The sequence below is a fragment of the Artibeus jamaicensis genome, unplaced genomic scaffold (genome assembly GCF_021234435.1).
Source record: "Artibeus jamaicensis isolate MK-2021 breed Jamaican fruit bat unplaced genomic scaffold, CSHL_Jam_final contig_387, whole genome shotgun sequence".
NCBI classification, from domain to species: domain Eukaryota; kingdom Metazoa; phylum Chordata; class Mammalia; order Chiroptera; family Phyllostomidae; genus Artibeus; species Artibeus jamaicensis.
This window is the reverse complement of record NW_026521812.1, coordinates 15,084,457-15,108,114: the sequence shown is the minus strand read 5'-3', so window position 1 is coordinate 15,108,114 and position 23,658 is coordinate 15,084,457. Positions and strand designations below refer to the sequence as shown.

The 23,658-nt window shown below is 36.4% G+C and overlaps 1 protein-coding gene across 4 annotated transcripts in view; it reads right to left on the bottom strand.

The window, feature by feature from the left end:
- MCM9 (minichromosome maintenance 9 homologous recombination repair factor) overlaps window positions 1–23,658 on the bottom strand; it is a 79,050-nt gene that overhangs the window by 21,408 nt on the left and 33,984 nt on the right. For all 4 annotated transcript variants that reach the window (XM_037128849.2, XM_037128856.2, XM_053664781.1 and 1 more), the window contains one exon: window positions 12,188–12,362. In XM_037128849.2, the coding sequence (XP_036984744.2) occupies window positions 12,188–12,362 (175 nt within the window). The remainder of the gene's footprint in view (window positions 1–12,187; window positions 12,363–23,658) is intronic.

The following is a 23,658-nucleotide window of genomic DNA, read 5'->3' as shown; positions in this document are numbered from 1 at the left end:
AGAACTTTGCAAGTAATGAACTATTATCTTTCCTGAATCATTATCTGCCTTAAAGCTCATGATCACATAAAGCTCTCTCAAAAGACTTCACATTGTTGTGTGGCATGTTGCCACTCACCAGGCGCAGGGACTGATCTGTACAGTTTAAAAATTCAAGTACTGGTAGCCCCTTTTAAGCTCATACTGCAGCATTTGCTTCTTGGTTTCCTTTTCTATTTCATTAAGCTGCCAGAACAAATGTAAGGTATTAAAATCTCAAATTTTGAAAATGGTTGCAGATTTAAGTAACATAAAAAAGAACAACAAAATATTTGGTCTTCTCAAACATGTACCGATTCCTTAAGATATATATTTTGGTTAATGACACTGTAAGTTACATTTTAGGAGACTCTCGGCATCCTGAGTGTTTTAGCACTTTTTCTATTCTGACTCCCTATAACAAGCTTTTACACTGCAGAAATCACATTGACTGGCTCCCTCCCAGCCACTTGCACATCTGAATGGTGGGGGTAGGGCTTATGATATGCCCTTGCAGATATATACCCACCTCATGGAGAAAGTTCACCTAAGAACAGTTTGTACGGAACAGTTAAGTGCATGATTCCTAATTTTTAAATAAACTCTCTGATTATGTGCAAAGTATATAAAATGACACATTTAAAAAATTCTCTGAAATGTACCAACATTCGCATTATGGGGGTACCTAAAGGACAAGAAAGAAAGAAATTAAAAAATCCAGTTGAAAAAAATAATAATAGAAACCTTCCCTAATTTGGTGAAGGAAATACACATACAAGTCCAGGAAGAACAAAGTTCCATCAAGATGAACCCAAAGAGGCCCACACCAAGATACATCATAATTAAAATGCAAAATCTTAAAAGCAGCAAGAGAAAAGCAGTTTTGTTATCTATGATTGAGTTCCCTTAAGACTGTCAGCTGATTTCTCAACAGAAACTTTGTAAGCCAGAAGAGATTGGCAACAAACATTCAAAGTGATGAAAAGCAAGGACCTACAACTAGGAGTACTCTACCCAGCAAAGCTATGATTTAAAATCAAAGGACAGATAAAGACCTTCCAAGACCAAGACTTTCTTTTTCCAAGAAAAAGCTAAAGAAGTTCATCACCACTAAACCAGAATTACATGAAATTTAAAGGGTCTTCTTTAAGAACAAATAAAATAAATAAAAATATGAACAATAAAATGACAATAAGTACATATCTATTAATAATTAAATCTAAAAAACAAACAAATAAGTAGAACAGAAAGACTCATAGATACAGAGAACATTTTGATGGATGCCAGATGGGAAGGGGGTTGGGAAGATGGGTGGAAAAGGCAAAGGGATTAAGAAGTACAAATAGCTGTTACAGAACTGTTACAAGGATGTAAAGTACAGCATAGGGGATACGGTCAATAATATTGTAATAACTAAGTATGGTGTCAGATAGGAACAAGATTTACAGGGATGATCACTTAGTAAGTTGTATAATGTCTAATCACTGGGGTATACAACTAAAACTAATATACTACTGTATGTCAAATATAATAGAAAATAATGATTTAAATTAAACAAAAACCTCTGAGAAATTAAAGAGATTATAATTCAAATAAAATTCCTTTATAAATAGTCACTTGAGACATATGAGAGAGAGAACAAACATTTCAAGAGATCCTGAAAATAATATTGCAAGGTATCAAAAATATCAAAGAAAAACTTGAAGTGAAGACTCCCATTTTAGGGTACTTTAGAAGCCTTTATATTGCTGGTCAAAGAAAGAGAAGTCTTTGAACTGGGGAGTAAGGAATAGGTAAAGTATTCTAAGGGTAAAAATCAGTCTTTTATTTTGGTAGAATACATGATAAGTATTCCTTTTCCACACTTACCCTTCTTACCTGCAACTAATTAACATCTTGATATGCTTTATTACTCAAGAGACATTTTCTCAAGAATTCTGCATTTGACAATTAACTGTATACTTTGTGTCAGAAAGATTAAAAGGCTTCTAATTAGGGAAAGTGAATTTAATATTCTGAAAACTGTTAGACCAAAAATTAGATGAACCACTGTTGAGATCCAATGTTTCTGCAGTTGTTGAGTGACACACAGTGAGTGCTATGAAAAATGAACATATGAGCTGAAGTGGAACTAGAAGAACATTTTCACTGGTTCCCACCATCAAGCAGATGATAGATGTAAACTGTTGACTGAAGGCAAACTAACTGCCAACCCAAGAACAAAAACAACATGTACTATTCTTGCCTTTTTCTGTAAGTAATACTATGTTAAAATAAAAGTTAAATTAAAAGGACAACTTGAATGGAAGAAAAAAAATCACATAATTGGTGCCAACTATGCTTTGGGGAGAAACTGTAAAATGTACTTGATAGCTGGACCAAGCCACTAGGCACATGTGATTGAGTACTCACTATCTTTAAAAGCCCTGCCAACCTTTTTGTCTGTCTCTTTGAAATTCATTGAGCTCAAGACTTTTCTCATAAACATGCATCTCCTATTTAGATTGGTTTGCTAGACTCTTCTGTTTGTCTAAAATGTGTTTTCCAGCACTGACTAATCTACCAGCATGGAAAATTATTGTATGACTTGTTCTTTGGTATATTATTTAAGTAACTCATTATAGTCTTGAACAGGCCAATCCCTGGAATGCCCACTGTGCACTTAAGCCCACCATCCCTACTATGTAAACTGCCAGACAGGAACAGCAGACTGGACCTGAGACTGGAACCTGGCTCTGGGAGAGTTAATCCATAAACTGGCCAGAGACTTCTCAGCTGGCCTTGCATAAATCTCCCAATAGGGACGACAATATCTAATTGGGCCTTTTTTGAAGGCATTCAACATGGACACAAGAGGGAGAGCTAAGAGAGCTGACTGAGTATAAAAGACCCACAAACACACAAAACATCAGTGACAGCATCTAAGTCGCAACAATGGGAGAGCATATTTGAACCATACATTTCTTTTTTAAAAAGTATATTTTACTGATTATGCTATTGTAGTGGTCCCATTTTTTCCCCTTTATCCCTCTTCACCCTGTATCCCCCCCACTGCCATTCCTCCCCCTCATTCATGTCCATGGGTTGTATGTATAAGTTCTTTGGCTTCTCTATTTCCTGTACTATTCTTAACCTCCCCCTGTATATTTTGTACCTACCATTTATGCTTCTTATTCCCTGTACCTTTTCCCCTATCCTCCCCTTTCCCCTCCCTACCGATAACCCTCCATGTGATCTCATTTCTGTGATTCTGTTCCTGTTCTAGTTGTTTGCTTAGTTTTTGTTTTAGGTTCAGTTATTGATAGTTGTGAGTGTGCTGTCATTTTACTGTTCGTGTTTTTTATTGTCTTCTTTTTCTTAGATAAGTCCCTTTAAGATTTCATATAATAAGGGCTTGGTGATGATGAACTCCTTTAACTTGACCTTATCTGGAAAGCACTTGATCTGCCCTTCCATTCTAGATGATAGCTTTGCTGGATAGAGTAATCTTGGATGTTTGTCCTTGACTTTCATGATTTTGAATACTTTTTTCCAGCCCCTTCTTGCCTGCAAGGTTTCTTTTGAGAAATCAGCTGATGGTCTTATGATAACTTCTTTGTAGGTAACTCTCTCCTTTTCTCTTGCTGCTTTTAAGATTCCCTCCTTATCTTTAATCTTGGGTAATGTAATGATAATTGTTCCTCCTTGGGTCCAACGTCTTTGGGACTCTCTGAGCTTCCAGCACTTCCTGGAAGTCTATTTCCTTTGCCAGATTGGGGAAGTTCTCCTTCATTGTGTTTTCAAATAAGTTTTCAATTTCTTGCTCTTCGTCTTCTTCTTCTGCCACCCCTCTAATTCAGATATTGGAACATTTAAAGTAGCCCCATAGGTTCCCAAGCCTCTCCTCATTTCTTTGAATTCTTGTTCCTTCATTCTGTTCTGACCAAACGTTTATTTCTTCCTTCTGTTACAAATCGTTGATTTGAGTCCCAGTTTCCTTCCCTTTACTGTTGGTCCCCTGTATATTCTTCATTTTGCTTTTAATAGCCTTCACTTCTTCCTTTATTTTGCATCCATAGTCAATCATTTCTGTAAGCGTCCTGATTACAGTGTTTTGAACTCTGTGTCTGACAGGTTGGCTACCTCTTTGTCAGTTAGTTCTTTCTCTAGCGTTTTGATCTCTTCTTTCATTTGGGCCATGTTTCTTTGTCTTGGCACAGCAGTCTGAGTGAATGTTTCTTCTTTACTCCTTGGTTGTCACACTTCCATAGTTTGGTTTTCTGGCAGTTCTGGTTGTTTTTGTTTTTAAATTGGTTGTCATCCTTCTTTTAGATATGCAAGGATGCAAGGTGTGTATCTACCTTCACCTCCATCTTGGCCAGAACAGAATACACTTCTGAAGCTAAGGTGGTAGTGAGACAATAATACAGTTGCTATATTATATCTACTTTAAAGAAACTCCCATCCCCCAAATTATGTTTCAGGCAATAAAAGATACTGCTTTTGCTAATCCCATGACCTAGCAGACTTATCGTAAGGTCTACATATGGTAACTTGAGCTAGTCTCATTATAACTGTAGAAGGCCTTTATTATTTATTATCTACCCTGTAGCATTCAGTATTTCATCCTGGAGCAGGAGCCTGATGATAATAATTATTCATATTCATTTATCACAATTTCAAAATCTAAAAGCTCTAAAAAAAGCAAGTTTTTTATAGTCAATTTGGCAGCAAAATCAGACCTAAATTGATGAGTCATCATCCCACTTAGTATGAAGTTTTTTAAGTTTCACCACTAAATAATTAACATGTTTAATTACAGGGTGCTGTCTCAGACACTCCTAAGAGGTTTCACAATAGCAGATGCATTGTATTACATTCCTAAAATTAAAAAATCTAAATTCCAACATGCATTTGGCCCCAAGGGCTTCTGAAAGGAACTGCAGATCTATAAGTTACACTTAAATAGCCAGGTTCCATCCTAAGAATTTCACATGGATTAACTCATTTAATTTTTACAACAGTCCCATGAAATAGAATACTTCTCACCATCTTACAAAGAGGAAACCAAGGCACAGAGAAATCCAGTTGCCCAGCTAGCTGGTAGTAGAACTAGACCCTCAACCTAGCCTAGAGACTCTTGAGAGTCTAGAGACTAGAGACTCTAGAGACTAGCTCTAGAGACTCTTGCTCTTAATTACTATAATTCTTTTAATACCACATGAAATCTTGGGGTCATTTTTAAAAAGTGGGAGCCTTGGGACCTGGCTGGTGTAGCTCAGTGGATTGAGCATGGGCCTGTGAACCAGAGGATCACGGTTCAATTCCCAGTTAGGGCACATGCCTGGGTTGCAGGCCAGTTCCCAGCAGGGGACCCACGAGAGGCAACCATACATTGATATTCTCTCCCTCTCTCCTTCCCTTTCCCTCTAAAGATAAATAAAATCTTTATAAAAAAAGTAGAAGTCTTGATGCACTTTCTTGAATTTGTTCCAATGTCTAGCATAGATCATGTTCCATATTTAATGATATAACATGAAACTGTATTTATGTATGTACATATTCTGCAATACACCAGCCAGCAGCTGAATTTGCTCATCATGGCTGAGTTTGTGGGCAAGCCCTTAATTTGCAATGTATCACAGGTGGCACCTTAAAGGTTATCCATTTCCTCACTAGATGCTTAATTCCTTATATAAAAATTTTCTATTTTAACTTGGAATTATAGTTATGTAGTCTGCCTACTTGATCTCTGCTAAAAAGTCTTACTTGTAGTAATTCCAAATAAGCTTCACTGAACCTTGTAGCTATTGATTCTAAAAGATATAGAACAAGCCTAATTCCATTTCTATATCTGAGTCCTTTGAAATAACTGTAGATAACTATTTCTCCAATTATTTTTTTCTATACATGGCTCAAAAAACATGGGTAATGTTTTAAAAATATCCAGCAAAAGTTGGTATTATGAGTTAAATAACAAGAATAACCTAAAATATAAAATGTTGATTTGTAAGTTTCCACAGGCTAATGGCAGCTGATTATATCCAAATCTGTGAACATACCCCCCAGAGACCTTACAGGTAAATAAGGAGAGCAAATAAACCCATAAAACAAAACTAAAATATAATATAGAAAGTATTACACTATTCAATTTATATGCAAACAGACAAACAGACATTAGAAACCAGCAACACTAATCTACAGCCTATACTGGAAAGGTCAGTGGAGACTAAGTGATAAAAAAGGAGAGAGCAAAGGGTCCTCCTGGTGGTAGAACACAGATAATATCACCCTTAGAAAGAGTGTCCCACCCCACATGGAGTAGGAAATATTGAGAACAGGTTTGAAACCTTGTGAATTGAAGAAGTCACTTCTGTGGAATAAAGGGAACCTGAAAGCTCCTGGAACCAGAGGTGGCCATCATGCGGAGGGTGACGGGATAGCTGGAAGGCTAAAATATGGGTTATGATCCACTGCACGGTTCAAAGAGGTATTAAAGTCTGGATAGTAGCCAAGACAAAAGAGAAACAGCTGAAGAATGTTATCTTCAAAAGATAGTGATATAAATGTTTAGCATCATAATAACAAAACTATCAATGCCTATCATAGTGCAATGGTCTAAAAAAGAAGCCCTATAGAAAAGTTCATTACATCAAAGCACTCGAAGTGCTTCTTAGGCCAAACTCCTTTCAATACATATTATACACTTGACCAATGTTTTAAATGAAAACGATGAAAATTTGACTGTAAATAGGAGTAGCAAAATCTATCTCCTAGATATAAAAGTCCTCTCCTTTCCTAACAAACTAAATCCAATCTGAAAATTATTCTATTAATTTAAATAAATTATTTCCTTAGGAAGATGTCACTACAATTTAAAAAAGGGTTTTACTGTTGATAAATGTACTGGTCTCCCTGGCACTGTTATTCCTTTCCATACCCTCCCCATGTACCCTTATGTGGTGTTTTACTCTGCAAATGGCCACCAGGGCTCACAGCCTGGGCTTCAAGCTTGTACCTGTTCATATGATGCTACCAGTCAGCGGAGAGATGGGTGCAGAGAGAGTATGTGTTTACCAACTCCAACAGCTGTTAGATAGAGTGATTTCATGTCTGCTGAATCTAAAACTAAAATGAGTTTAAATTAAAGATCATTGTGATATAATTTATATACAGTAAAACAGAACTTTTTTTAGGTGTTCTTCTGCAGTCAATCTCCTCCCCTGACCCCAACCCTTGCAATAATAGGTCATGTGATTTCCCTTATTATAGTTTTGCCTCTCTTGGAATTTCATATAAAATAATTTAAAATCATAAACTATGTAGTCTTTTATTTTTGGCATTTTACTTCACATAGTGCTTTTAAGACTCGTCCATGTTGTTGAATGTATCAATACTTTGTTCCTTTATATTGCTTATTTATATTTATATCCCAGTGTATGGATATATCAAAATGTGTTTATCCATTCACCAAATGGTGGATTTTGGGGTTGTTTACAATCTTGGGTGATTAAGAATAAAGCTGGTGCTTATCTATAGGCCATTTTTACAAATGGGTATCTAAGTATCAGCACTATTTTTTAGAAATGACCATCCTTTTCCACTGAATTATCTTGGCATCATTCTTGAAAATCAGCTGGCTTTATTATACCTTTGGTTCTATTTCTGGACCTATATTCTCTCCCAGTGATCTATATTTATCCTATACCACTGTTTTGATTATTGTAGCTTTATACTAAATCTTGAAATAAATCGAGTCCTCCAAAATTATTCTCTTGTAAAATTGTTTCAGCTATTCTAGTTCCTGTGCTTTTCCACATATAATTTAAAATCAGCTTGTCAATTTCTGCAAAAAAGCTTGTTGGGACTTTAATTGAAATTACAGTGATTCTATAGATCACTTTGGGAAGAACCTAAAATCTTTAACATTTAACAATATTAAGTCTTCTGATCAATGGAACTCAATCTGTCTTTCCATTTATTAGGTCTCTTGTATTTCTGTCATCAGTGGTCTATAGTTTTTACTGTAAAAATCTACAATATATTTTGCTAACTTTATCCCTAAATATTTCATGTTTTTGGAAACTATTATATAAAGTAATGTATTTTTACTTCAGTTTACAAGTGTTCATGTCTAGCATACCTAAATACAATGAATTTTTATGCATCAATTGAATCCTAGTATCTTTTAAATAGATTCTTTCAGATTTTCTATGTAGATGATGTCATATAAAATGTAGACAATTTGAACTTCTATCTTTCCAATTTGACTGATTTACTTCTTTCCTTCTTTTCCTCCCTCCCTCTCTTCTTTTGCCTTACCAAACTACTTTTATTGGAATTCTTACCAGAATGGACAAGAATGGACATGCTTGAAGTACTCCCACTCTTAAGTGGAAAACATTCAGTCTTTCATCACTAAGTATGAAATGTTTCTTGTTAACATTTAAACAGAAGGAGGGACTTCTCTTGTGGTTAGCTGTGAATTTTTATCATGAGTGAATATTTAATTTTGTCTAATTAAATACAATTCTGTCAAATTGCAACTTTTCTCCATTTATTGGGATGGGTTTTCTTCTTATTCTGTTAATATTGTGAATTACATTGACTTCAAATATTACAGCAACTCTGCATTCCTGAGACAAGCCCCACTTGGTTACAATGTATAATCCTTTTTACATACTGCTGGATTGATCTGCTACAGGATTGATAAGAATGTTCGTGTCTACATTCACAGGCATATTGGTCTGCAGTTTTATTTCCTGTAATGTCTTGGTCAGGTGTTTGGTGCTTTCATGAAATAATTTCCCCCATCCTTTTACTTTTAACTTACCTATGTGTTAGAATTTAAAGCCGATTTCTTGAGCGCAGCATTTAGTCTTGTCTTGCTTTTTATCCAATCTGACAATCTCTGCCTTTTAATTGTTTAACTGATTTATTACTAATATAATTACTGATACGATTGAATTTGAATCCATCATCTGGCTAATTGTGTTATGTATGTCCCATCTATTCACTGTTCCCTTTGTCTCCTCATCCTTCCTTCTTTTGGATTATTTATTACTCAATTTTATCTCTAGGACTGGTTTATTGGTTACGCCTTTTATTTTCTAGTGGTGGTTCTGGAGTTACATCTATAACTTAATACAGCCTACCTTCAAATAATTTTAAATCACTTCCTGTATAGCCTAAGGCCATTGCAGTTGATCTGGATATTGGAATTGTTGCTATCTTTACACTCAGTGCACCAGACTGCAAAATTCTTTCACGTTTGAGCTGCCATTACCTTGTTCTTAGTGTGGGGATTGTAGTGAAGTGCTGGAAGATTATTCTATGTGTTTCTGCTCTACCTTCAGCTTTCAGCAGACGCTGCACACTAGCACCACAGAGGAGTCTCTTTTCACACTCCTGCACCTTCCCCAGCAACAGACTACTGTTGCTTATTACTCATGGTTAGGTTTATTTGGGGGCCAAGGTAGTTCTTGGTCTCTTGGTTTTAGACAGGGTCTCTGTGTCTGCTTTGAAAGGGTACAGGCTGGATAGTTACAAGTCTTTCTGTCCCACCTGTGTCAGCTGAACCCTGCCATCTCTCTGTGTTGGCTCTTGGGAAAGAGTGTTTTTTCTGTCCCTTTCCCAATGCTACAGGCCTCTGCTTATATGGGTTCAGGATCCTGGAACCAAGAGTGTTTCCTGCCCTTCTTTTGGGGAAAGTTGGCTTTTGCCTCTACCCCCCTTTCAGAAGCAGTACCTTTTTGCCTGGCTCCTGCAGGGTAGAAGGAAGGTTCTCTAACTTCCTCCTGAGGCAGAGGGGTTTTTTGCTTCTACCCTTCTCCCAGAGGCCCTGGGAATGACACGGTTTGTGGGCCTGCCCCCCCGTCACTTCAGTGTTTGCTCCATTTGAGTGATGTGTCTGGGGAAGCAGCAGGGTTTTTGTACTTCTTCCCCAGCAGCAATCATCTCTCGGGCTTGTGGGGCGGATGAGGGCAGGGGAGAGTCTCTGATCTTCTGCCCTGCCCAATCCTTGTGAGCATCTGGTGGAGACCAGTGGAAAACGGATTGAAGTTCCCTTAATTTCCTTGTAAATTCAGGTCTCTAATAAGTTCAAAGAAAGTTATGATTTCTGTGGGCTACCTGGATTTTTCTTGTTAGAATGGGAGTGACATCCCCTTACTGCTTTCTCCATCCTAAGTGAATAAAAAACTTAGGCTTATATTTTATATCTTTTTGCCTTTTTATTTTAAAAATAATTTATTCTATTTTATAAAAGTATTGCTCTGTGATAAAGTGAAAAATAAGTATTAAAACTAGCCCTTTGCCATAAATAGTGTGAAAAGCATTGTTCCAGTGCATAAAGTACTTCTAGCTATGATGAGACGGTCCACACAGTGGGTGCTGTCAGCGCTCGCTCTTCATCTACAAGAACATTTCTTTTGGAACTTACCACACACTTACAGGTAGCATGGAAGATGCATACTAATTCATACTTATAGAGGGCAGAGGCAATAGCAGTGGTTAATAAAACATTTTCACTTATAAAGATTTATTCTGTAGCCTATCATATAGCACTGTCAATGTTCTCTTTTTCTAAAATACACTCAATAGCATTTCTCTCAATTTTCCCTATGCCAAGGTTAATTATTTAGGATTCTTTCAAAATGTCCCTGATTTCCTCTGGAAAAGGTATATACCAAAATAAATCAGAGGCTACTAACTAGCAGTAGTACTAATTAAATGGAGATATAATGAGAACAGAAAGCAGCCTTGAAGACACTTAGTAAAGTATTATCTCTGATTTCCCCTGCTCAGTAGTTTTGAAGCAATAATTATTTTAAAGACTGTTCTCTCATAATACTTTTATTATGGACTTAACACGTTGGCACTCTTGTATCTATCTTTCCCAACAAAACAGTAAACACTTCAAGGATAGTGTTGTATTCATCTTTGTATTTCCCACTGTCTAGCACAGTGCCTGGCATACATACAGCAGGCTCTTTTTTTAAAACTTTAATTATTTTTTAAGTACAGTTTTCTGTCTTTTGATAAATACACACTGAGTGAATATGTATGGAATTAAATGAATACATCTGAAAACAGTTCTGTCTACTTTTCCTTGTATCTTTTTCCTCTGTGCTATAGCCTGCTTTTACTTTGCGCCCTGCCCTGCCTTTCCCTTTTTGTGAGTGTCTATAATACTGCTCATAAAATCTATTAACATCAGTATCTGTCTGGCTCCCCAGTAACTATTACTGTTTGAAGACTCTGCTGGCAGCCCTAATTGTCTGATCAGCTGGCTTCAAACCTGTAACAGTGGCATTAGGGCTAAGATAGTTCAGCCTCTGTCTTTTACTTGGATGACCTGGCAGACTGCTTAAGGGCCAAACTTTGTTGCCAAATAAATTTCCCACAACCACATTAGGGCCTGGATTTCTATCTGAACCTGCCTATTTTTCTCTCTCATTGGTTATGTGTGGCCAAGGACTCACATACCTCGAACCTCCTTGAGTCACAACAGTACTTCATCTTATGCTAATATATATTATTATTTAGTTTTCCATATGCTGTGATCAACCTTCCATTAAGATATATTAGGAAAAAATATGTAAGGAGAATGCCACTGAAAGTAGATATTACGTTTTCTCTTTTCAAGTTTTTCAAAATTCCTAACATAATAAAGTCCCTTCCATGAATTAAATCAACTTACACTTGCCCTGGCTGCTGTGGCTCAGTGGATTGAGCACTGGACTGCGAACCAAAGGTCACTGGTTCAATTCCCAGTCAGGGCACATGCCTGGGTTCCGGGCCAGGCTCCCAATAGGGGGTGCCCCAGAGGCAACCACCCATTGATATTTCTCTCTTTCTCCCTCCCTTCCCCTCTGTAAATATAAATAAATAAAAGTCTTAAAGTTTTAAAAAAAGTGTTCAGAGAGCTTTCTCTCTTCTAAAAAAAAAATAAATCAACTTACATTAACACTTTAGTTTTCTCTTTCTTTTTCTCAACAACACATTTTTACTTTCCTCACACTCCCCTGAGGGAAAATTAATGTGTGTCTTGGAATTTTGAAGGGTGATAACTGCCAGTGCCTAAGAAGACCCAACACACCTTACAGTTCAATAAGGTTCACATTTTTCCATAATCATATATTAACTAATCTCGCAACTCCCATAGATTTTAAAGAAAAGAAACTCTTACCCAGCCTTAGCAACACTTATGGTTTGCTGCTCCATGGCTTCATGGATACTGGTTCTATCATGCTCTTTGAGGCTATTAAATTCATCGATACAGCACAGGCCTGCATCTGCAAGCACTAACGCCCCAGCCTCCAAATTCCATTCTCCTGAGTCCTTTACAGCAGTTACTGTCAGACCTAAGGAAACAAGCAAGCTGTGTCAGCTTTTATTTTCAAAAGCACTATCTTATACCTATGAAGGGAAATAAATGCCTACATTTTAAAGGGGAAGAAAAGGGCATGGAGTCAAGGCTTTTATTTGTAGTCTACCCAAAATGGCTGGCATGAGGACAACTGTTCAGACTGCCATCAGAATATCCCATGTTCTGAAAACCTAACAGGTATTACTAAGTATTTTGTGGCAAGCAGATGCCTTCAAAATTTCTCTCTTCTTGGTAGTAGTGGTTTTAACTTTTAGAAGGAGCAAACAGATCTCCAGAGATCTTATGACAAGAGGTTTTGCATTATATACTGCAGGATCAAAAGAAAGAGGACAGTAGACATTACAGTCCAATGATGAAAATGAAAAGTGTGCTCCCAGTCACAGAGGACTTCCTTCACATGACTTCTCTGATTTTAATTCAACCTTTATACCAGTCAATAAAGCAGAGCAGTCAAAAACAAAGTCGCTGGAGTCACCTAGACTTGGATTTGAATCCTCGATTTGTCATTTTGGCTATTATATAGTAGGCATGTTCCATAATACAGCAAGGCCTCATTACATTCATCTATCAAAGCAGATAACAAAGAAAAAATATGCTATAGATTCTTGGATACTCAGTAGAATATAAAGAAAGCTCTTTAAAAGATGTATGATATGTAATGAGTATTTGCGGTAACTATTAGATTTTAAAAATTTATAGACCTCTGGCTAGACTGATTTTAAAAAAAGACAAAAGTTACAAATATCAAGAATTAAAGACAGAACACCACTATAGATCCTATAGACACTGAACTAATAATACAGAAATAAACTACTCCATATCCTAAGTTTAATAACTTAGATGAAATAATCATATTCTTTGAAGTATATAGACTGCCAAAGTTTATCTTAAAAAAGGTAATTTGCATAATCTTAAATCCACTTTGAAAACTGACTATGTAGTTAATAACCTTGCAATACAGAAATCTACAGGCTGAGATGAAGTCATGGTGAATTCTACTAAACACTTAGGGAAAAAATAATACCAATTCTATATAAAATTTTCAGAAATGTAGGAAAACAAGAAATACTTCCCAACTCATTCAATGAAGCCTATCAAGTTACTCAAAATACATAAAAACATACTAAAGAAAACGGCAGATCAGTGCACCTTATAAAACACATGCAAAAATCCCCCCAAAAGGACAGCAAATCAAACAATACATAAAATAAGAACTCATAACTAAGTTGAGTTTATTTTGAGAATGCAAGGGTAATTCAACATTCAAAAATTAATCAGTGCAATTCACCAAATAAGGAAGAAAAAACAAATGACTACCTCAAAGAGACAAAGAAATAACACTTGACAAAACTTAACAATCATTTGTGATTAAAACATCTCTCCCATAACTAGGAATAGAGGGAATCTCTTTCAATCTTATAAAGGGTATTTACAAAAAGCTTTCAGCTGACACTTAATAAAACACTGAATGCTTAGCGCTTCATCCCCCTTGTACTCCCAAGATCAGAAAAAGGCAAGGAGATTTGTTCTTAACACTTTTCCTTGAAAAGTAAAAACTAACATTTTAAAAATATTTATAGACATTATGATTATGTAAAAAATACAAAAATTTCAAAAAATCTACTAGAACTAGTAAGTGAGTATAGCAAGGTTGCAGTTTGCAAGTCAAAGTACAAAAATTAATCATATTTATATATATTAGAGAAATTAGAAATTGCAATTTAAAATAGTACATTTAGGATAGCACCCATAAGTATAAAATACTTAAGTAAAAATCTTTAAAATTACGTGTAAGATCTGTATGCAGAAACTACAAAACACTGATAAAGGAAATCAAAGATGACCTAATCAAACTGAGAGATAATCCCATGTTTATTAAATGAATTGAAAAACTCAGTATTTTAAGATGTTTCCCAAAGTGCTCTATAGATTCAATACAATTCCAAACAAAATCCTAGCGGGATTTTTCTTTTTATAAAAATTGACAAGGTAATTCTAAATTTTATATGGAGAAGCAAAGAAAACAGAAGAGTCAAACCAAAACCAAAGTAGATCTCACATGACCCATTTCCAGATTTACTACAAAGCTAGAGTGGTAACGAGAAAGGATATAAACAGATAAAACAGTAAAATAGACTAGAGTCCAAAAATAGGCCCACTATACATGCTCAAGTATATAAAAGTAAAAGCAATTTAATGGAAAACGATAACCTGTTCCATAAATAACTGGATAGCTTTATGCAAAAAGAGAAAATCAGTCTTGATCCTTATCTCACATGAAATATAAAAATTAACTCATAATAAATTAAAGATCTAAAGGAAAAATGTAAAACTTTATAGGAGAAAACTCATAGAAGAAAATATCTGGTTTCTGGTCCAGCATTTAAGGAGCTAAGAAGTTACTACTCCATCTTAACACTGAGTAAAAACCTGAACAACCTGAAAAATCAGCACTTCTTAGATCTATCACAGAAATGAGGTCACAAGGCAAACCTCTACTCCTGAAACTGGAGACATAGAGACAGAGAATCATAACTTACCAGAGCTGAAACCTGCACGGGAACCTGAACTGGGATAGGAAAATCTGAACTGTAATTGTCGAGCTGCTGGAGACTCAGTACGGACAATTCTGAGAATGAAAAACTCCAGAGGAACCCGGTCATGGGGTAAGGGGGTCCCCACACTTTTGTGAATTTTAGTTCTAGGAGCTCTACCAGGTTCTCACATGAAATATCAGCAATTCTTCTCTGATAGGGTAAGCAGAGAGATGGAAAGTCTAAGAAATAATAAAAAAGAAATTCTAGAGATCAAAAACACTATAAAAGAGTTGAAGAATACCTCTGATCAACTAATCAGTAGACAGGACATGGCTGAGGGATAAAAAATCTCAGAGTAAGGACAGTCAATAAATAGAAACTTCTAAAACTGAAGATCAAAGAGAAAAAAGATGAAAAATAACAGAATATTCAAGCACTATGAAAACAACTACAAAGGTATAACATACATGTAATTTATGTAATGGGAATACCAGAAGAAGGAAGAGAGGAAATAGAAGCAACGATGACTAAAAAAAATCCTCAAATTAATGTTAGACACTAAACTACAAATCCAGAAAACTGAGAAAACACAAAACAGAAAAACTGTGACAAATAAACAAAAAAACTATACTTAAATATATCATATTTAAACTTCAGAAAATTAAAGATGAAGAAAAAACATTGCAGGAAACTAGAGGGGAAAAACACTTAGCTTTAGATAAACAAAGATACGAATATTGAATAGTGTCTTCTCAAAATATTTTTAAAATTTTATTTACTTTTCTTTAGAAGGGAAGGGAAGGAGAGAAGGAGAGAAATATCAATGTATGGTTGCTTCTGGTGCATCCCCTGCTGGGAACTGGCCCCTGCTGGGAACTGGCCTGCAACCCACAAATGTGCCCTGACTGGGAATCGAACCGCGATCTTTTGGTTCACAGGCCCGTGCTCAATCCACTGAGCTACACTAGCCAGGGCATCAAAATATTTTAATATAATTTTCAAAATACATTAATGCAATAGCATTCACAAATGAAAATATAATCGCACTAGGTTCTGCACTGGTTAGAGAACATCTAAAGCAGGAGTCAGCAAATTATGATCAATGGGCAAAATATGGCCTAGCCACCTGTTTTTGTAAAAATAATTTTTTGGAACAGTCATACTTATTATTTACACATTGTACATGTTGGTTTCACATTAAAATGACAGAGTTAAGTTAGTTGGGACAACACTGAATAGCCCTCAAAATCCAAAATATTTTCATCTGGCCCTTATAAGGAGGTTGCTGACTCCTGTTCTAGAGCATTAATGCTTACTTTGAGATATCAAATTTTAAAAAAATACTAATTTTAAAAAAGGGTAAACAGATTATGAAGAACATGTTAATAATACCATAAATTTAGGGAACAGTTTATAGCATGGGATGCGATTAGCTAGAAAGCCTTAGAGAAGTGAAAATAATGTTTACATATTTGGAGAACTATCCTATGGATAAAAACTAGGCTAATTTGGAGCAAGTTCAAAAGAAATAACCTAGAACAACACACAGAGTTTTACAGGAAAGTGCTGGATACATTGAGGTGTTTGGAAACGAGTTGGCTACGGCTACGTTACAAAGTAGTCAACTTTTCCTCACAGTAACTATTTAAGCAAAAGTGCAATGTCCATTTGTCAGAGGTAGTGTAAAAAGGTATTCATGCGATGAACAGGTAGCTGGACAAGAAATTAGCGCACACTGAGATGAAAGAAATTGAAGATACAAGATACCACAACGATGGGATGCAGCTAGAGCTGTGCTCAGAGACTTAACATGCTATAAATGCCTACATTAAAAAGGAAGAAAACCTCAAATCAGTAATCCATGCTTTCGCCTTAAACAATTGGTAAACAATAAGAGCAAACTAAACATAAAGTAAGTGGATAGAAGGAAATGACTAAGTACTAAAGCAAAAATCACGGAAATAGAGAATATAAAAACAATGGAGGAAATTAATGAAACCAAAAATTAACAAACTTTTAGCTAGACTAAGCCAAAAAGAATGATCAAATTACTAAAATCAGGAATCAAAGATGGGATACCATTTTACAAAAACAAAAAGGATTTATAAGGGAACACAATGAGTAACTGCATGCCAACTAATTAGATAACTTAGATAACACTGACAACTTTCTAAAAAGATACTACCAGAACTGACTCAAGAAGAAAATGAAAATATGAACAGTCCTGTATGTAAAGAGACTGAATTAGTCATTTTAAAACTACCCATATACAGACAGCTTCACTGGGGAATTCTACCAAACATTTTAAAGTCAAACACCAATTCTTCACAAACGCTCCTTTAGAAGTAGATTAGGAGGAAATACTTCCTAATTCATTCTATGTGAACAGTATTACCCACTTACCAAAAATCGGACCAAGACATTATAATTATACTTAAGACCAATATCTCTTAAGAACACAGATACAAAAATCCTCAACAAAATAATACTAGCAAACCAAATCTGGCAATATATAAAAAGGATTATATATCATGATCAAGTGGGATTATCTCAGAAATGAAAGACTGGTGCAACCCTGGAAATGAAGTAATAATATCCCCATACTAATAGAGTAAGGGACAAAAAGCACATGATCATCTTAGTAGATGCAGAAAAAACATTTGGCAAAATTTAACAAATCAGGAAGAGAAGAGAACTTCCTGACAATGGGAATCTACATTAAAAAAAAGCTAAGGTCATTGTAAATGGTGTAGGACAATATTTTCCCACTAAAATCAGAAACAAAACAAAGATGTTTACTCTCATTACTTCTATTCGACATTGTATTAGAGGTACTGGAGGTTTTAGGAAGGGCAATTAGGCAAAAAAAAAAAAAAAAGAATAAAAGGCATCAGGAAGAGGAAAAGAAAAGTAAAAGTTACCCCTAGTTGCAGATGACACAATCTTGCATAAAGAAAATCTGAAGAAATTCACTAAAACATTATTACAACTAGCAAAAAAGTTCAGCAAAGTTGAAGGATAAAAAAATGAATTTTTAAAAGTCAAGCGTATTACTATACACTTGCAATGAAGAATACAAGAATATATGAAGAAAATACTAATTCCATTTACAATAGTATAAAAAAAGAATAAAATACTTAGGAATAAGTTGAACAAAACAAGGATAAAATCTTATACCTGAAAACTACAAAATATTTGTTATAAGAAATGAAAGGTGACTTAAATAAATGAAAACACATCCTATGTTCACTGACAGGCATATGCTAACAGGCATTGTTAAAATGGCAATATTTCCTAAAGGGATCTACAAATTCTCAGCTGGCTTCTTTGTAGAAATTGACAAAGTGATCCTAAAATCTATATGGAAATTCAAGAAATCACAAATAGTCAACTCGATCTTGAAAAAAAAAATTGGAGGACTCAAACTTCCTGATTTTAAAACTCACTACAAAGCTACAATGCTCAATGATCAATTGTGTGGTAGTGGCATAGGATATAGACCAAAAGAGCTGACTGTGCAGGGAGGAAACCATACATTTATAATCAACTCATTTTTGATAAGAGTTCCAAGACAATTCATTGAGGAAAGAATAATCTTTTCAAAAGATGCCGCTGGGAAATTGGACATCCACATGCAAAAACAGGAATTTGGACCCTGTTTGACACCATATACAAAAGAATAATTCTAGTCAAATCAAAGACTTAAATGTAAGGTGCTGACAGTATAAAATTTTTACAAGAAAAAACAGGTGTAAATCTTCATGGTCTTTGATTAGGCAATGTTTTTGATAAATGACACCAAAAGCAAAATAAAAAAAGGACTTCATCAAAATTAAAAGCTTTGCACTGCAAAGGACACTCCTAAGAAAATGAAAAGATAATCCACAGAAAAGGAGAAAAATTCTCCAAACTTGATAAATATGTCTCTGATAAAGGGCTTGTATTTAGAATAAAGAACTCTTATAGTTCAATAATAATAATAAAAACTCCCAATTTTTCAAATGGCCAAGGATTCAAATAGACATTTCTCCACAGAAGATATACAAATGGTCAAAAGCAAATGAAAAATGCTCAACATCTCTAGCCCTCAGGGAAATATAAGTCAAAATACAATGAGACACTACTTCACATACCACCCGAGTCTATAGACAAAAGGACAAAATAACAATAGTTGGGAGAGATGTGGAGAAATTGGAATGCGCATACATTGCTGGTGGGAATGTAAGATGGTGAGGCCACTTTGGAAAACAGCCTGGTAGCTCCTCCTCATAAAGAGTTACTGTATCATCCAGCAATTCCACTCTTAAGACCCAGAGAAGTGAAAACATCTGTCCCCCTCAGAAATATGTACACAAATGTTCATAGCACAGCTGTTATTTTTAAAAAGCCACTGTGTAATCATATTGGGAGTAGTTGGAGGTAAATTCTTCACATGCTGGATTCAAAGCCCTAGCAGGGCTATGAATTTTACCAATCTAAAAATCCACTGATTATTTACCTATTAGTTTATTTATGAAGCCCTTCCACTTCCTAGTCTTTCTAGTTTTTGACCTTTTCTAAACAACCCTGCAAATAATGCGTCCAAACTCACAAAGCTTATGTGCCTAGCTTCTGTTAAGGGTATTTCCGTTTAATGTCATTTGTCTCCATAGTAACCAACTAAAAAAGTCACTATGCTCAGCAGTGGCTTTCTGCAAGCAGTGGTCTAGCCAAGAGAAGTTTAAAGATTTGAGTCCTTGGTTGTAGGTCTTTGGATTTCATGACTTGGAATACCTCTTTCTAGCCCCTTCTTGCCTGTAAGGTCTCTTTTGAGAAATCCGCTGACAGTCTGATGGGAACTCCTTTGTAGGTGACTGTCCCCTTAGCTCTTGCTGCTTCTAGGATTCTCTCCTTCATTTTGATCTTGGCTAATGTAATTATGATGTGCCTTGGTGTGTTTTTTCTTGGGTCCAACTTCTTTAGGACTCTCTGAGCTTCCTGGATTTCCTGGAAGTCTATTGCCTTTGCTAGATTGGGGAAATTCTCCATTATTATTTGTTCAAATAAGTTTTCCACTGGTAGCTGTTCCTTTCCCCCTTCTGGTACCCCTATAATTCGGATGTTGAAGCATTTAAAGATGTCCTGGAGGTTCCTAAGTCTCTCCTCATTTTTTTGAATTCTTGTTTAGAATGGAAGGACAGATAAAGTGCTTCTCAGATAAGATCAAATTCAAGGAGTTCATCATCACCAAGCCCTTATTACACGAAATGTTAAAGGGACTTATCTAAGAAAAAGAAGATAAAAAATATGAACGGTGAAAGGACAGCAAACTCACAGATATTAACAACCACACCTAAAACAAAAGCAAACTAAAAGGACAGCTAGATCAGGAGAGGAAACAGAAATGAAGATCTCATGGAGGGTTAGCAACAGGGGAGTGGGAGGAGGAGAAGGTACAGAAAATAAGTAGCATAGACGGTAGGTAGAAAATAGGGGGAAGGCAAGAATAGTATGGGAAATATAGAATCTAAAGAACTTGAGACACATGGTCATAAAGTAAAGGGGGGAATGATGGGGGTGGGGGTGCAGGGTGGAGGGGAATGAAGGGGGGAATAGAACTGTAATGGCATAATCAATAAAATAAAAATTAAAAAAAAGATTTGAGTCCTCTCTCTATTGACCACATTTCTCCTGGTTATCAGGAAAAGGACGAAGCCTCTGATGAATGGGAGAGGGGGATGGTTAGAAAGAATGAAATGTAAAATGTGAAGGATGATGGGTTATAAGTGGAGACTGAGTTCAAGAGGAAAATAAGTTTAGGAAAAGCTTTATACAAGAGGACTAAAAACACAAGGTAAAAAACTAGATACAAGAAACAGAAAATAACTATTAAGCATTAATATTCTTGTCAGAATGTTAACATCAGCCCAGCTGTCAACAACAAACATTATGGTGCTTCAGAAAGCAGACAGATATCATTGATAGCTATACGAAGGGTGTTCAACAGTATGATCCAGCTATGGATAAAGGCTCAGACAAAGCTTGTATCTTCAACACAATTGTAACCTAATGGTGGGTAGGAATGAACACAAAACAGTGAAACTGTTATCAAGGAAGGAGAGCAAAGAATGAGAAAGGGGTACGCTAATATGGAAACTTTATAAAAAGTGTAAGGATGCACTCCAAGATTCATTCCAAATATTCCCTTGCTCCCCAAACCTCTCCTGTAAAAGGAGGTTGTACATAGGCAGTGCCTCATGGGGAGACTTCACAGCTTTGCTTTGGCTTGGGCCTGCTCTTACTCTCAGTATTTATCTGGGCCAACCTCATTCCTGGAGCTTTGTTCCTCAAAAATTAGGTTAATCAATTCATTATTATAGAAATGATACCAATTGCTTTTTCTACACATAAAGTCTACTTTAAGTATCTGACACAGTGAACAGAAAGTAGACAATCACTTAGTTAGCAATGAAAGGAACAGGTTTCTGAGCACCAGTGTCCTTACTTGTTATATAGGAATGATAATACAATACCTTACCATCCTATTACACCAAGGTGTTTTGAAGCTCAAAATGTATATATGAGGGCTGTCTAGAAAAAGTCCAGCCACTGTTAATATAATGAAAATGATTTGTGCAACACTGATGTAACCTGGCCACCAAGGAGAGTGGACTGAAATGCTCCTGGGTGAACAATGATGACTTCACGGTATTAGTCAGTGGGGGGTGGAGGTCACCATTGAATGAGAATGTGTATTGCGTGGCCATCACATTCAAAATGACTGAGCAAATAGAGCAACAAATCTGCATCAAATTTTGCATTAAGTTTGAACATTCATCTGCAGAAACTATTCAGATGACTCAGAAAGCCACAGCTATGGGCAACTGGTGATTGGCAGGTTTATCACAACGAGCCCTGCTCATATATCACATCTAGTGCAGTTTTTTGGTGAAACATCAAATCACCCAGGTGACTCAGCCTCCCTACAGCCTGGATTTGGCACCCCACAACTTCTGACTTTTCCAAAAACTAAAATCACCTTTGAAAGGAAAGAGATTTCAGACCATTAATAATGTTCAGAAAAATATTACAGGACAGCTAATGCTGATTCCAACAAAGGATTCTGCAACATGTTGTGAACAGTAGAAAAGACACTGGGAGGACTGTGTGAGGTCCCAAGGTGCCTACTTTGAAGGGGAATGAGGTGTCATTGTCCTGTGTACAATGTTTCTTGTATCTTGTACCTTCTTCAATAAATGTCTCTATTTTTCATAGTACATGGCTGGATACCTTCTGAGGCCTTGTGGTATGCATACAGACCCTATCACCACAGTATGACTCATACTATAATGCTCACAAACAACTGGCTTGAGAAAACCACTTTTGGTAGGGCCTATTTGACTGTTTAATCTATGGACAATAAAACGGGATTCCCCACTCTAAATAGTTTTCCTAAATGTGGAAGGTCTAGTAAATAGATGCCCTGTATTAACTCTTGAAAGAGCATTAGATGACGATGTTTCATCAAAAGCAATCTGCTTAAGTATGAACGATACCCAAAGAATGGCAATTCAAAATTCCAGGCACTATACTAAGAGAAAACTCTTCCAGTATAGATGATACTTAAGAATTAATGTTCTCTCTCAATTTAATTAACCAAGTAGTCATTTCATTCACAACACTTAAAACAAAATGATGGTTTATGAACAGCAAGCAGTAAGATAAACCTTTATATCAGTCTTGTTTAGTAAATAGAAACAGTTCAACAATCTTTTAAATCTGTTAAAAGTTCTCCCTTTCCCAACAATGGTAGTTAAGCAACATAAGTTATTCCACATTGCATATTGATGAATCAAGCAAAGACTCCTCAGAACTTGTGTGTGGTGCTGTAAGTTTTAATTTACTGATGGTTTAGGTCGTAGATTTTGTGAAAAATTTATGATACAACTTGGTATGCCTTTGTGTTCTCTACTCTCCTTTTCCCTTATATTTGTGGCCCTATGGTCTCTTGGCACTTCCATATTCTCCTTTTACCATTCCTTGAATGCCCATCAAAAGGCAGGAACGTGGGGTGTAACTGATCACATCTCAAGTAATCTTTTTCTTATTCTAGGGCTTTCCAGATTGGAAAGGGAGGAAAAAGACCCAGGTGCAGCCCAAATATTCAGATTTTCCAAACAAAGTGTGTGTGCAAATTCTGTCTTCTCACCCTACATTTTGTATCTAACAGTGCTGTTGTGCCCAAACGCAGATATTGGCTAAGAGCTAGATTTTCAAAATGGCTTTGCTCCTTTTGGGCTGGCATCAGTCTATAAAATTAATTTATTTACACTGCAACCCTCACTTCTCTCTACCGCAAATATTATCCAATACATACATAGAGCTAAACCTAGTGCATACAGCCGAATTCTGCTAAATTCGGTAAAGCTGGCATAGCCGTTGGACTGACGCAAAAATAAAAAATAAAATAAAAAAAGAAAAACCACAAGCAAACTCGAGAGGCAGGCATCACGGATCACACCCTCCCACCGCCGTTGCAGCCGCGAGCACACCTCCACGCCTCGGCCACGCCTCCCACCGCCTCAGCATTGGCCACGCCCCTCAGACCCCCGCCTCGCACGGGCCACGCCCGACGTGTGGCGCGGGAGCCGCCGGGCCGGGGGGCGGGGCCTGCGCTGCCCCACCCCCCGCCGGCGGCACGGCGGCGGCCTCCGCGAGGGCCTCCCAGCCTGTATTCCACTCACTTTGTTCACC